This window comes from Scyliorhinus torazame, chromosome 21 (genome assembly GCF_047496885.1).
Source record: "Scyliorhinus torazame isolate Kashiwa2021f chromosome 21, sScyTor2.1, whole genome shotgun sequence".
NCBI classification, from domain to species: Eukaryota; Metazoa; Chordata; class Chondrichthyes; order Carcharhiniformes; family Scyliorhinidae; genus Scyliorhinus; species Scyliorhinus torazame.
This window is the reverse complement of record NC_092727.1, coordinates 16,070,060-16,084,580: the sequence shown is the minus strand read 5'-3', so window position 1 is coordinate 16,084,580 and position 14,521 is coordinate 16,070,060. Positions and strand designations below refer to the sequence as shown.

Here is a 14,521-nt window from a genome sequence, read left to right as displayed (position 1 = left end):
TTTTGTTTCCATTTATTTGTACAAACATGCCTGCGTCTTCTCAGACCCGACGTGTTATGAGATAATGTCTCGATGACGATTGGTAAAATCACCATGGCAGGGAAGCGCCCATTGAGCCCATGCGTGTCCCTGTGGAGCAATGGTGGGAAACCTGAGGCCCAGGGGCCACATGTGGTCCAGGGTTCTGAGTGCGGCTCACGGGACATTTTGTTCACCGTTGCCCATGCGCCGGGTTTCCATATTCCGCTGGTTTTTATCCGCATAGTTCTTTTTTCCCTACTGGTATGACTGAAGTGATCCACACGTAAAGCAAGGACAAGTGAAGTGAGGTGCGTGCTGATTGCTCACAACATCGACTGTGGGAGCCGTGCGCTCCCTCTGCGTCCGTGCTGATTGCTCACAACATCGACTGTGGGAGCCGTGCGCTCCCTCTGCGTCCAATCAAATGTAAATATTTATTTTGCTTTTTACTACTCGACGTTGATGACAGTTCTGTTAATATATCAATGATTAAGCATTTACGATAACTTGTTGTAACGTATATGGCGTGTATTAAATGTATTCAGTCGGGCGGCACGGTGGCGCAGTGGTTAGCACTGCTGCCTTATGGCGCTGAGGACCCGGGTTCGATCCCGGCTCTGGGTCACTGTCTGTGTGCAGTTTGCACATTCTCCCCGTGTCTGCGTGGTTCTCACCACACAACCCAAAAAGATGTGCAGGGTAGGTGAAGTGGCCACGCTAAATTGCCCCTTAATTGGAAAAAGAATTGGGTACTCTAAATGTATGAAGAAAATGAAAATGAAAAAAAAAATGTATTCAGTCATAGTTAGTGAACACGCCCAGTTTCATTCTTGCGGCCCACTGAGATGAAGGGGGCAACTCGTGTGGCCCACTCACTAGCCTAGGTTGCCTATCGTTTTAGAACAGTCCAGTCAATCCCCACCCCCTTACTTAGCCCTGCGATCTTACTTCCCCCAAGTGCCCATTCAATTTTTTGGGGGAAATCATTGATTGTCTCTTCTTGCACGACCCATGTAGGCGGGGAGTTCCAGCTCATTCCAGCTGTGTAAAAAAAACCACCCCTGCATCTCTTGCCCAGACGCTTTCATCTGTGTCTGCTAATCCTTGTACAATCAGCTTTGGTGGGAACATCTTTTCTTTGTCCACATGCTTGTCTACTGGTCACAATCCTGCGCACCTCGATCAGATCTCTCCTCCATCTCCTTTGCTCCAAGGAAAACAATCCCAGCTGCTCCAACCAAAATGTAGCTAAGTTCCCTCACCTCCAGAACCCTCTGCTCAAGCACCCTCTCAAGGATCTTTGCATCCTTCCAAAATTGCAGTAACCAGAACTGGATGCAATACTCTAGTTGTAACCCAATCAGAACTTAGATTGTTTATTGTCACGTGTACCGAGGTACAGTGAAAAGTATTTTTCTGCGAGCAGCTCAAAAAGATCATTAAGTACATGAAAATAAAATAAAAAGAAAATACATAATAGGGCAACAGAAGGTACACAATGTAAATACATAGACACCAGCATCGGGTGAAGCATGCAGGGGTGGAGTAGTAATCAGGTCAGTCCATAAGAGGGTCGTTTAGGAGTCTGGCAACAGCGGGGAAGAAGCTGTTTTTGAGTCTGTTCGTGCATGTTCTCAGACTTTTGTATCGCCTGCCCGATGGAAGAAGTTGGAAGAGTGAGTAAGCTGGGTGGGAGGGGTCTTTGATTATGCTGCCCGCTTTCCCCAGGCAGTGGGAGGTGTAGATGGAGTCAATGGATGGGAGGCAGGTTTGTGTGATGGACTGGGCTGTGTTCACGACTCTCTGAAGTTTCTTGCGGTCCTGGGCCGAGCAGTTGCCATACCAGGCTGTGATGCAGCCAGATTAGGAATGCTTTCTATAGTGCATCTGTAAAAGCTGGTTAGGGTAATGTGGACATGCCAAATTTCCTTAGTTTCCTGAGGAAGTATAAAGTACTTTGTACAGTTTCAACATAACTTTGCTGCTTTTGCACTCAGTAGCTCCATTTGTGAAGCCCAAGATTCCATATGCTTTGCTAACTATTCCCTCAATATGTCCTAAAACCTTGTAAGATCCAGGCACGTGAACACCCCTCTGTCTCTGAACATTCTTTAGAATGGTGCCATTAAGTACATGTTGCTTCTGCTCCTCTCGTCTGCCAAAATGTACAGATCTTGCAGAGGTCACCAGATTCAGAAAGACACTACCGATTTCCCCCCCCCTTCCACCCCATCCATCATCCAACTTTTTTCTCTCGTTGCAAACTTTGGTCTTTTGCCCCACTGGCTGTTGTGTCAACCCTCCCCACGTTCAACACTTCCTCTTCAGTCAGGCATTTGCCTCTCGTGTAGAGCTCCTCACAGGTGAGGTTGGCCGTTGGCAAGGCAACGATCATCCGTTGCCAGGAGCTGAACGTTTTTAAAAAAAAAACACATCATATTTTCTTTCCCTGTTTCAGCATTAGGCAAGTATCTGTGACCTTAATCCTGTTGTGCAAAACTGATTAACGAGATGGAGGAGAAGCAGCAAGTGAACTCTTAATGGTTCAAGAGTGCTCTAGAATCCTGCCTCCCCTCTAAGTGTACTTTTAGCAATTTATTTGAATAGTGCAGTTAGTGAGTCAGTGTTAATGGAACTCTGCTGAATAGCTTCCCTGTGTACTCATCCCTTTGGTTACATAGAATAATACAGCACAAAAGAATTCCATTTGATCCATTCTGCCAGTGATATTCTCTAATCTTTTGGAGCTTTCCGATGAATCCCGTTCGCCTGCTCTTTCCCCATACCCCAATAAATCTTTCCCCTCTTCAAATATTTACCCAACTCCCTCCCTTGCCGTGAATTCCAGATTGCGGTGAGGCGCCGAGTTTTGAAAAGAAGTTTCCCCTCATATCGCCTTTGATCTGTTCTCTGCAGGGGAGCTGAGGATCTGGCCTCCGCCATCGTCGTTTAGGGGTTGGAATTCATTGGTGTGGGTGAGGGAGTCGATGCTTGAAGCGCAGGGGTCTGGCCCGCTCCCGTCCCCTCTGTCGCAGCTCGGCGAATCGAGCGTGGGATGGCCAATGGGAATGTGGGCAATTAGTGGCGCGAAGAGGGTCGCGGCGCCCGATTAGGAGTCTTGGTCTTGTGGCGGCGGGGTTATTATGCCGTGAACAGCTACAGATTTAAAAGCCGCCCCCCCGCCGCCGCGCTCTCATTCGCTTTTTATTCCTTATGGCGGGCACACAAGTCGAGAACCATACAGACACTGCCACTGTTGCTGGTCAAATCTGTTGCTCCATGAGCCCAGTGGGCGAGCATTTTTTCTGTCCTAGTGCCACCTCCTCATACCTGCCATACAACACTCTCAAACCAACCCCCCCCCCCCCCGTTTGTGGCTCTAAAATCGAGCCGTGTCCAGCTGTTCACCCCACCCACCCCCAACTCTAATATCCTTGTTCCTCTATGACCGTGGTAACAGTTCCACACAAGATCACCTTCTAGGTGTGCCTCGACAGTGAGCGGCAGTGGCCTTCTCAGTTGTCCAATCTTTTCCTCGTCTGGTTTTAGCACACGTGCTCTTCCACATCAGGAGCAGTGGTTGATTTCTTCCTCCTCCTTTCCCTCTTTCTCTTTTTTTTTTCCCCCCCCTCCCGGCGCCCCCACCCCACCCGACCTGTGTGAGTTGGTGTGCGTGACACGGCCACCATTTGCAGTGACCACACCGCCACTTTAGTTGAGTTCAGCGACCGGTGCTTTCCGGACGTCGGGCCTCTCTGATCTCATGAACGAACAAAGAACAAAGAAATGTACAGCACAGGAACAGGCCCTTCGGCCCTCCAAGACTGTGCCGACCATGCTGCCCGACTGAACTACAATCTTCTACACTTCCTGGGTCCGTATCCTTCTATTCCCATCCTATTCATATATTTGTCAAGATGCCCCTTAAATGTCCCTATCGTCCCTGCTTCCACTACCTCCTCCGGTAGCGAGTTCCAGGCACCCACTACCCTCTGCGTAAAAAACTTGCCTCGTACATCTACTCTAAACCTTGCCCCTCTCACCTTAAACCTATGCCCCCTAGTAATTGACCCCTCTACCCTGGGGAAAAGCCTCTGACTATCCACTCTGTCTATGCCACTCATAATTTTATATACCTCTATCAGGTCTCCAGTGAGAACAAACCGAGTTTATTCAATCGCTCCTCATAGCTAATGCCCTCCATACCAGGCAACATTCTGGTAAATCTCTTCTGCACCCTCTCTAAAGCCTCCACATCCTTCTGGTAGTGTGGCGACCAGAATTGAACACTATACTCCAAGTGTGGCCTAACTAAGGTTCTATACAGCTGCAACATGACTTGCCAATTCTTATACTCAATGCCCCAGCCAATGAAGGCAAGCATGCCGTATGCCTTCTTGACTACCTTCTCCACCTGTGTTGCCCCTTTCAATGACCTGTGGACCTGTACTCCTAGATCTCTTTGACTTTCAATACTCTTGAGGGTTCTACCATTCACTGTATATTCCCTACCTGCATTAGACCTTCCAAAATGCATTACCTCACATTTGTCCGGATTGAACTCCATCTGCCATCTCTCCGCCCAAGTCTCCAGGCAATCTAAATCCTGCTGTATCCTCCGACAGTCCTCATCGCTATCCGCAATTCCACCAACCTTTGTGGCGTCTGCAAACTTACTAATCAGACCAGTTACATTTTCCTCCAAATCATTTATATATACTACAAAGAGCAAAATCCCAGCACTGATCCCTGTGGAACACCACTGGTCACAGCCCTCCAATTAGAAAAGCATCCCTCCATTGCTACTCTCTGCCTTCTATGGCCTAGCCAGTTCTGTATCCACCTTGCCAGCTCACCCCTGATCCCGTGTGACTTCACCTTTTGTACTAGTCTACCATGAGGGACCTTGTCAAAGGCCTTACTGAAGTCCATATAGACAACATCTACTGCCCTACCTGCATCAATCATCTTAGTGACCTCCTCGAAAAACTCTATCAAGTTAGTGAGACACGACCTCCCCTTCACAAAACCGTGCTGCCTCTCACTAATACGTCCATTTGCTTCCAAATGGGAGTAGATCCTGTCTCGAAGAATTCTCTCCAGTAATTTCCCTACCACTGAAGTAAGGCTCACCGGCCTGTAGTTCCCGGGATTATCCTTGCTACCCTTCTTAAACAGAGGAACAACATTGGCTATTCTCCAGTCCTCCGGGACATCCCCTGAAGACAGCGAGGATCCAAAGATTTCTGTCAAGGCCTCAGCAATTTCCTCTCCAGCCTCCTTCAGTATTCTGGGGTAGATCCCATCAGGCCCTGGGGACTTATCTACCTTAATATTTTTTAAGACACCCAACACCTCATCTTTTTGGATCACAATGTGACCCAGGCTATCTACACCCCCTTCTCCAGACTCAACATCTACCAATTCCTTCTCTTTGGTGAATACTGATGCAAAGTATTCATTTAGTACCTCGCCCATTTCCTCTGGCTCCACACATAGATTCCCTTGCCTATCCTTCAGTGGGCCAACCCTTTCCCTGGCTACCCTCTTGCATTTTATGTACGTGTAAAAAGCCTTGGGATTTTCCTTAACCCTATTTGCCAATGACTTTTCGTGACCCCTTCTAGCCCTCCTGACTCCTTGCTTAAGTTCCTTCCTACTTTCCTTATATTCCACGCAGGCTTCGTCTGTTCCCAGCCTTTTAGCCCTGACAAATGCCTCCTTTTTCTTTTTGACGAGGCCTACAATATCACTCGTCATCCAAGGTTCCCGAAAATTGCCATATTTATCTTTCTTCCTCACAGGAACATGCCGGTCCTGTATCCCTTTCAACTGCCACTTGAAAGCCTCCCACATGTCAGATGTTGATTTGCCCTCAAACATCCGCCCCCAATCTATGTTCTTCAGTTCCCGCCTAATATTGTTATAATTAGCCTTCCCCCAATTTAGCACATTCATCCTCGGACCACTCTTATCCTTGTCCACCAGTACTTTAAAAATTACTGAATTGTGGTCACTGTTACCGAAATGCTCCCCTACTGAAACATCTACCACCTGGCCGGGCTCATTCCCCAATACCAGGTCCAGTACCGCCCCTTCCCTAGTTGGACTGTCTACATATTGTTTTAAGAAGCCCTCCTGGATGCTCCTTACAAACTCCGCCCCGTCTAAGCCCCTGGCACTAAGTGAGTCCCAGTCAATATTGGGGAAGTTGAAGTCTCCCATCACCACAATCCTGTTGTTTTTACTCTTTTCCAAAATCTGTCTACCTATCTGCTCCTCTATCTCCCGCTGGCTGTTGGGAGGCCTGTAGTATACCCCCAACATTGTGACTGCACCCTTCTTATTCCTGATCTCTACCCATATAGCCTCACTGCCCTCTGAGGTGTCCTCTCGCAGTACAGCTGTGATATTCTCCCGAACAAGTAGCGCAACTCCACCTCCCCTTTTACATCCCCCTCTATCCCGCCTGAAACATCTAAATCCTGGAACGTTTAGCTGCCAATCCTGCCCTTCCCTCAACCAGGTCTCTGTAATGGCAACAACATCATAGTTCCAAGTACTAATCCAAGCTCTAAGTTCATCTGCCTTACCCGTAATGCTCCTTGCATTAAAACATATGCACTTCAGGCCACCAGACCCGCTGTGTTCAGCAACTTCTCCCCGTCTGCTCTGCCTCAGAGCCACACTGTTCCTATTCCCTAGTTCTCCCTCAATGCTCTCACCTTCTGACCTATTGCTCCCGTGCCCACCCCCCCTGCCATACTAGTTTAAACCCTCCCGTGTGACACTAGCAAACCTCGCGGCCAGGATATTTATGCCTCTCCGGTTTAGATGCAACCCGTCCTTCTTATACAGGTCACATCTGCCCCGGGAGAGCTCCCAGTGGTCCAGATAATGGAAACCCTCCCTCCTACACCAGCTGTTTAGCCACGTGTTTATCTGCTCTATCTTACTATTTCTAGCCTCACTGGCACGTGGCACAGGGAGTAATCCCGAGATTACAACCCTCTAGGTCCTGTCTTTTAACTTTCTGCCTAGCTCCCTGAACTCCTGCTGCAGGACCTCATGCCCCTTCCTGCCTATGTCGTTAGTACCAATATGTACAACGACCTCTGCCTGTTTGCCCTCCTCCTTCAGGATGCCCTCTACCCGTTCAGAGACATCCTGGACCCTGGCACCAGGGAGGCAACATACCATCCTGGAGTCTCTTTCACGTCCACAGAAGCGCCTATCTGTGCCCCTGACTATAGAGTCCCCTATTACTATTACTCTTCTGCGCTTTGACCCTCCCTTCTGAACATCAGAGCCAGCCGTGGTGCCACTGCTCTGGCTGCTGCTGTTTTCCCCTGATAGGCTATCCCACCCGACAGTATCCAAAGGGGTATATCTGTTCGAGAGGGGGACAACCACAGGGGATTCCTGCACTGACTGCCTGCCCTTTCTGGTGGTCACCCATTTCTCTGCCTGCACCTTGGGTGTGACCACATTTACATAACTGCGATCTATGACGCTTTCCGCCACCTGCATGCTCCTAAGTGCATCCAATTGCTGCTCCAACCGAACCATGCGGTCTGTGAGGAGCTCCAGTTGGGTGCACTTTCTGCAGATGAAGCCATCCGGGACGCTGGAAGCCTCCCGGACCTGCCACATCTCACAGTCAGAGCACAGCACCCCTCTAACTGACATTGCGTCAATTAATTAAAATTAAAATTAAAGTTTGTCTTTTATTTTTAATATTTAAAAAAAAATTTCAAAGTTACTGTCAACTATCTGTTTCCTAGCACTAGATTTCTAATCGAAATACGATAGCTAACTATAGTACTCTCCGATCTCTGGCTTAGATATCCCTCTAAATTATAATTAAGTTATTATGTTTAATTAGTTACCAAATACTCAAATTTTTTTTAAATTTAGGGTAGAATCCCAACCAGCCACTCTGTCCACAGCTTTTCTGTGATGTCACTTCAGTTTCCCCCCGACACACACAATTTGAAAAAAGGTATAAAAGTAAAAATAAGTAAAAATCACTTACTTACCTTCTTACCTTCTGAGTGTCTTAGATGTTCTCAGGTTCTCTCGCTGACAGAGACTGCTCCTCCACCTCCGAACCTTGACCTGCACAATGCTAATAATATAATAATAATATAATATGGCACTTACCTTACACCAATGGGTCTTATTATTAGGTTAGAGGAGGAGGGCGGGTGGGAGACACTACACGTGTAGTGTAGTACTCGCCCCTTTTATCCTCGGAGCCATCGCGGACCCTTTGGGGATAGGAAAAAGACAACAAAGCCTGCACTAAGTGGTGTGTGACTGTTTAGACTCGGAGGCTTCACCATGACATTATCCTGTCTGTTTTGTTATTAGAAGATTGAGTATCTTCAGAGGAAAGGTGAAGATGAAGTGAATGTAAATGAATTCGGAGCTGCCATCGCCACGTACAGCAAGGCAGTCGAAATCAGGTACAGTTCAGCTCTGTCGCTGTCGGATTATTTAAAACAAACTTATCCCAGGTTTCCCTTTTCCTTTCATGAATGTTGATGATTTCACGCACTGGGGTTTCCTCTGGTCATCACCCAAATGTCACTTCATTGCAGAGTGTAGACATTGTGTGCCACCGGAGACCCTTCAGTTGTAAAGTTGACCCTGTGTCTATGAATATGTCTAACAGAGGTCACGGGCTACATGCACACGGGCTGATTTTGCTGTTTCTAGTATCCCTCCCCACTATTTTGGATCACTAAGTGATGCACAATCAATTCTCTCGAGACAAAGAGGAGTCGTATCTAATCGGCTTTAATCAGCTAGAACTGTACCCAGCAGCGATGATACAGAAAGTGAAGGCTGCTGGGACGGCATCGGTTCTTATACCCCGCCTCTCAGGGCGGGGCTATGTACATTATCCAATGGTAGACCCCTCGGCCTAGCCAATGGTCATTCACCTCTCAGGTACTGCAATACCTGGTATTACCACACTATGGCTATTTGCAGCACCCAAGCGATCAGCCAGCATGTGGTCAGTTGACTCAGCAGACACCAGGACATCCCAAAGTTGAGATAGTTTGCCTTGCACTGCAGCACACAACCAGAACGTGTTTGCCAACCATGTGACACTTGTCGAGGGCAGGGCAGAGCTAACGACAGTGGCAGTGCGAAGTAGGTATGAGGAAAGTTTAATTACAGCAAGTCCTGGCTTCAGGTTGTGATTGCTGAAAATCACAACTTTAAATGAAATGCCAGTCAGCCAATCATGGGTTCCCAGAGGAATCAATGGAGTTAGGTTCCTCAGACATTTCTTTTTTTAAAATATGTTTTTATTCTCCTCCTTTTTCACATTTTCTCCCAAATTTACACCCAACAATAAACAATAATCAGTAACGAATGTAATGTCAATCCCCATATCATAGATTCACAGAATTTACAGTGCAGAAGGAGGCCATTCGGCCCATCGAGTCTGCACCGGCTCTTGGAAAGAGCAACCTACCCAAGGTCCACACCTCCATCCTATCCCCATAGCCCAGCAACCACACCCAACACTATGGGCAATTTTGGACACTAAGGGCAATTTAGCATGGTCAATCCACCTAACCTGCACATCTTTGGACTGTGGGAGGAAACCGGAGCACCCGGAGGAAACCCACGCACACACGGGAAGAATGTGCAGACTCCGCACAGACAGTGACCCAAGCCGGAATCGAACCTGGGACCCTGGAGCTGTGAAGCAATTGTGCTATCCACAATGCTACCGTGCTGCCCCAAACTCTTCCTCCCACATTGCCTTGATCCCTTCTAGCGGCGCCTTCTCCTCCTCCAAAATAGCCCCATAAACCGCCAATACTACCCCATATATCAATAACAACGATCCCATCCTCCCACCAAACCCCCAGACATTGGCCCGCATGTTAACGTAAACAAATGACAAAAAGGAATCAGGAATCACCCATAGTCACCATTAACACACACCGCCCCCCCCTCCCAGCCCCCAACACCCCTAATGTTCGATGTGATCCAATTCTCGAAAGTGCATAATGAATAACACCCATGAATTGTAGAACCCTCCATCCTTCCCCTCAGTTCAAATTTGACCTTGTTAAGCATCAAGAATTCCAGCAGGTCCCCCCGCCACGCCAGGGCACAGGATGGAGAGGTTGATCTCCACCCTAACAAGATCCGCCTTCGGGCGTCTGCCTCTGCACCCATTTCCAACCCCAGGTGGTCCGACACCCCGAATATGGCCTCCCGAGGGCCGGATCCAGTTTCACGTGCACCACTTTAGAGATTACCCGAAACACCTCCTTCCAGTAATCCTCCAGCTTTAGACAGGACCAAAACATATGAACGTGGTTTGCGGGGCCTCCCCCGCTACGTTCACATACATCTTCTACCCCCTCAAAGAGCCGGCTCATCCTCGCCCTTGTAAGGTGCGCTCTATCCACCACCTTCAGCTGTATCAGCCCCAACCTCACACACGAGGTGGAGGCGTCCGCCCTCCGGAGCACCTCATATCAGAACCCCTCCTCCATACCCTCTCCAAACTCTTCCTCCCACATTGCCTTGATCCCTTCTAGCGGCGCCGCCTTCTCCTCCAAAATAGCCCCATAAACCGCCGATACTACCCCGTTCTCCAGTCCCCCTGTCGTCAGCATTTCCTCCAGCAATGTGGACGCCGGTCTACTGGGAAGCCCTGTATCTCCTGTGGTGATATGCATCACTGTAAATGCACAAGGGGTTGGTACAACTCTGCAAATTCAGGACAATGTAACAGCACAGCTCCTAACACTGGCAAGAGTACAGACATACCATGGCATGACAGCAAACCTCACCGATTCAAATTTGCTTCACTCCGAACAAGCAAACCAGCTTTCAAGGCAGATGACAATGCATCAATATCACATTCAAGAAACAGTCCAGGTTGGACAACACAGATGACATACTGCATCGCTACCACAAGCATAGAAAAGAAGAGTCCAAATCAGATAACAAAGTGATTTGACCACTTCTTGGTTCCTTACGCACAGGGACACTGCTGGCGTTCACAAGGAAATGACAACATCAACATCAACACTTCAATAACAAAACCAAGAAAGCCACTCGACCATATTAATTCATGAACTTTGGACTCATACATATTATTTGGTATTGTATAATCATCACTGTCATCGTGATTTGTACATGTCATCACTTATCTACCTATTTTGTTCAATTTTCTTTCGCACTGTACAGAAAATATGTAACACGAAAAAAGGGGGGGATGTGGTGATATACGTCACTGTAAATACACAAGGGGTTAATACAAATACACTAAGACTAAGTAAACACTAGAGGGAGCACCAGGGACATCATGACACACAGACATTCAACCAATAGGTCAGTAAGATAGGACACGACCAATGGGCAGTCAAGACACCCAGAGGTGACACTACCACAAGGGGGCTACCCATATAAAAGGACAGGGCACACATGCTCTTTCTCTTTCCATAGGCGACACTCAGAGAGACAGGGGCAGATCAGGAAGCATCACACCCACCGCATGGATTAGAGCAGACTGGTTAGTTAGATTGAGTTACTATAGCAAGATCAGCAGGAGAGTCGAACTCAACGTAGGAGAATTGTTAACTGTTCAATAAATGTGTTAAACCTATCTCCAAGTCTGAACCTTCCTTTGTCAGAGTATACATCAAGGAAGCAGCTTATGCTACATGAAAAAGCGTAACACAACATCTCCTTTCTGGCAAAGTCTCGAACCTGCATGTATCTAAATACTTCCCCCTGCTCCAGCCCATACTTTGCTCTTCAATCCCGCAAAACAACCCCCAAGAAACAAATCTTTGAGTGTCCTAATTCCTTTCTCCTCCCATCTCTGAAAATTTCCATCCCACTTCCCTGACTCAAATCCATGATTCCCCCGAATCGGCATTTCCCTTGACCCTGCCCCCAACCCGAAGTGCTGTCGAAACTGCCTCCAAATTCTCAACGAAGCTATTACTACCGGACTCAATCCCGACCCCCTACCTCCTCGGACATTTCTTGCCCGGAGAAACCACAGTACAAGTTGAAATACTGAACCGTACACATGCAGCACTCTGCATTCCTAGCTGGGGTAACTTGCAACATAAAATGAATCATTTAATATAACAGAAATGCTTCCTCAATTCAAATTAGATAACACTGAATCACCCAAACAAACGCTGAGTAACTCAGCTTCTCTGTCGCACCCACAGCGCTACCCGAAACTCAGCTCAACCTCTTACTTGCTTTTCTTTCATTCTCTCTCTCTCTCTCCCTCCCTCCCCTTTCCCAATCTGTTTGTCTGTCCTTCTCTATTTTCCCACACACTTTATCTTTCTCTCTATCTCTCTCTCTCTCTTTCTGAATCTCTGACTCTCTCTCTCCTTTCCCACTGTCTGTCAGTCTCTCTCCCTCTCTCTCTTTCCTTTCGCACTCGCTCACTTCTTTATTTCTCTCTCCCTTTCCCTCTTTCTCCTTTCCCATCCTCTCCCTCTTTCTTTCTCTTTTTCGCCTTTCCTACTGTCCGTATCTCCCTCTTTCCTTTCTCCCTCTCTCCCCTATCCCACTCTCGCTCCCTCCCCTATCCCACTCTCGTTCCCTCCCCTATCCCACTCTCGTTCCCTCCCCTATCCCACTCTCGTTCCCTCCCCTATCCCACTCTCGTTCCCCTCCCCTATCCCACTCTCGTTCCCTCCCCTATCCCACTCTCGTTCCCTCCCCTATCCCACTCTCGTTCCCTCCCCTATCCCACTCTCGTTCCCTCCCCTATCCCACTCTCGTTCCCTCCCCTATCCCACTCTCGTTCCCTCCCCTATCCCACTCTCGTTCTCTCCCCTTCCCCACTTTCGTTCTCTCCCCTTCCCCACTCTCGTTCCCTCCCCTTTCCCACTCGTTCCCTCCCCTTTCCCACTCTCTTTCCCTCCCCTTCCCCACTCTCGTTCTCTCCCCTTTCCCACTCTCGTTCTCTCCCCTTTCCCACTCTCGTTCTCTCCCCTTTCCCACTCTCGTTCTCTCCCCTTTCCCACTCTCGTTCTCTCCCCTTTCCCACTCTCGTTCTCTCCCTTTCCCACTCTCGTTCTCTCCCCTTTCCCACTCTCGTTCTCTCCCCTTTCCCACTCTCGTTCTCTCCCCTTTCCCACTCTCGTTCTCTCCCCTTTCCCACTCTCGTTCTCTCCCCTTTCCCACTCTCGTTCTCTCCCCTTTCCCACTCTCGTTCTCTCCCCTTTCCCACTCTCGTTCTCTCCCCTTTCCCACTCTCGTTCTCTCCCCTTTCCCACTCTCGTTCTCTCCCCTTTCCCACTCTCGTTCTCTCCCTTCCCACTCTCGTTCTCTCCCCTTTCCCACTCTCGTTCTCTCCCCTTCCCCACTCTCGTTCCCTCCCCTTTCCCACTCTCTTTCCCTCCCCTTCCCCACTCTCGTTCTCTCCCCTTCCCCACTCGCGTTCTCTCTCCTTTCCCACTCGCGTTCTCTCCCCTTTCCCACTCTCGTTCTCTCCCCTTCCCCACTCGCGTTCTCTCTCCTTTCCCACTCGCGTTCTCTCCCCTTTCCCACTCTCGTTCTCTCCCCTTTCCCACTCGCGTTCTCTCCCCTTTCCCACTCGCGTTCTCTCCCCTTTCCCACTCGCGTTCTCTCCCCTTTCCCACTCGCGTTCTCTCCCCTTTCCCACTCGCGTTCTCTCCCCTTTCCCACTCGCGTTCTCTCCCCTTTCCCACTCGCGTTCTCTCCCCTTCCCCACTCGCGTTCTCTCCCCTTCCCACTCGCGTTCTCTCCCCTTCCCCACTCGCGTTCTCTCCCCTTCCCCACTCGCGTTCTCTCCCCTTCCCCACTCGCGTTCTCTCCCCTTCCCCACTCGCGTTCTCTCCCCTTCCCCACTCGCGTTCTCTCCCCTTCCCCACTCGCGTTCTCTCCCCTTCCCCACTCGCGTTCTCTCCCCTTCCCCACTCGCGTTCTCTCCCCTTCCCCACTCGCGTTCTCTCCCCTTCCCCACTCGCGTTCTCTCCCCTTCCCCACTCGCGTTCTCTCCCCTTCCCCACTCGCGTTCTCTCCCCTTCCCCACTCGCGTTCTCTCCCCTTCCCCACTCGCGTTCTCTCCCCTTCCCCACTCGCGTTCTCTCCCCTTTCCCACTCGCGTTCTCTCCCCTTTCCCACTCGCGTTCTCTCCCCTTTCCCACTCGCGTTCTCTCCCCTTTCCCACTCGCGTTCTCTCCCCTTTCCCACTCGCGTTCTCTCCCCTTTCCCACTCGCGTTCTCTCCCCCTTTCCCACTCGCGTTCTCTCCCCTTTCCCACTCGCGTTCTCTCCCCCTTTCCCACTCGCGTTCTCTCCCCTTTCCCACTCGCGTTCTCTCCCCTTTCCCACTCGCGTTCTCTCCCCTTTCCCACTCGCGTTCTCTCCCCTTTCCCACTCGCGTTCTCCCCCCTTTCCCACTCGCGTTCTCCCCCCTTTCCCACTCGCGTTGTCTCCCCTTTCCCACTCGCGTTGTCTCC

At 49.5% G+C, this 14,521-nt stretch overlaps 1 protein-coding gene across 3 annotated transcripts in view; it reads left to right on the top strand.

Annotated features, from left to right (window-relative positions):
- LOC140398194 (E3 ubiquitin-protein ligase DZIP3-like) overlaps positions 1 to 14,521 on the top strand; it is a 101,152-nt gene that overhangs the window by 7,084 nt on the left and 79,547 nt on the right. Inside the window, exons 1-2 of one of the 3 annotated variants that reach the window (XM_072486551.1) lie at positions 8,398 to 8,489; positions 11,046 to 11,163. In XM_072486551.1, the coding sequence (XP_072342652.1) occupies positions 11,135 to 11,163 (29 nt within the window). In that variant the 5' untranslated portion in view covers positions 8,398 to 8,489; positions 11,046 to 11,134. Of the gene's footprint in view, positions 1 to 8,394; positions 8,490 to 11,045; positions 11,164 to 14,521 lie in introns of those variants that run through there. The other 2 variants (XM_072486550.1, XM_072486549.1) reach the window with 2 other exon arrangements.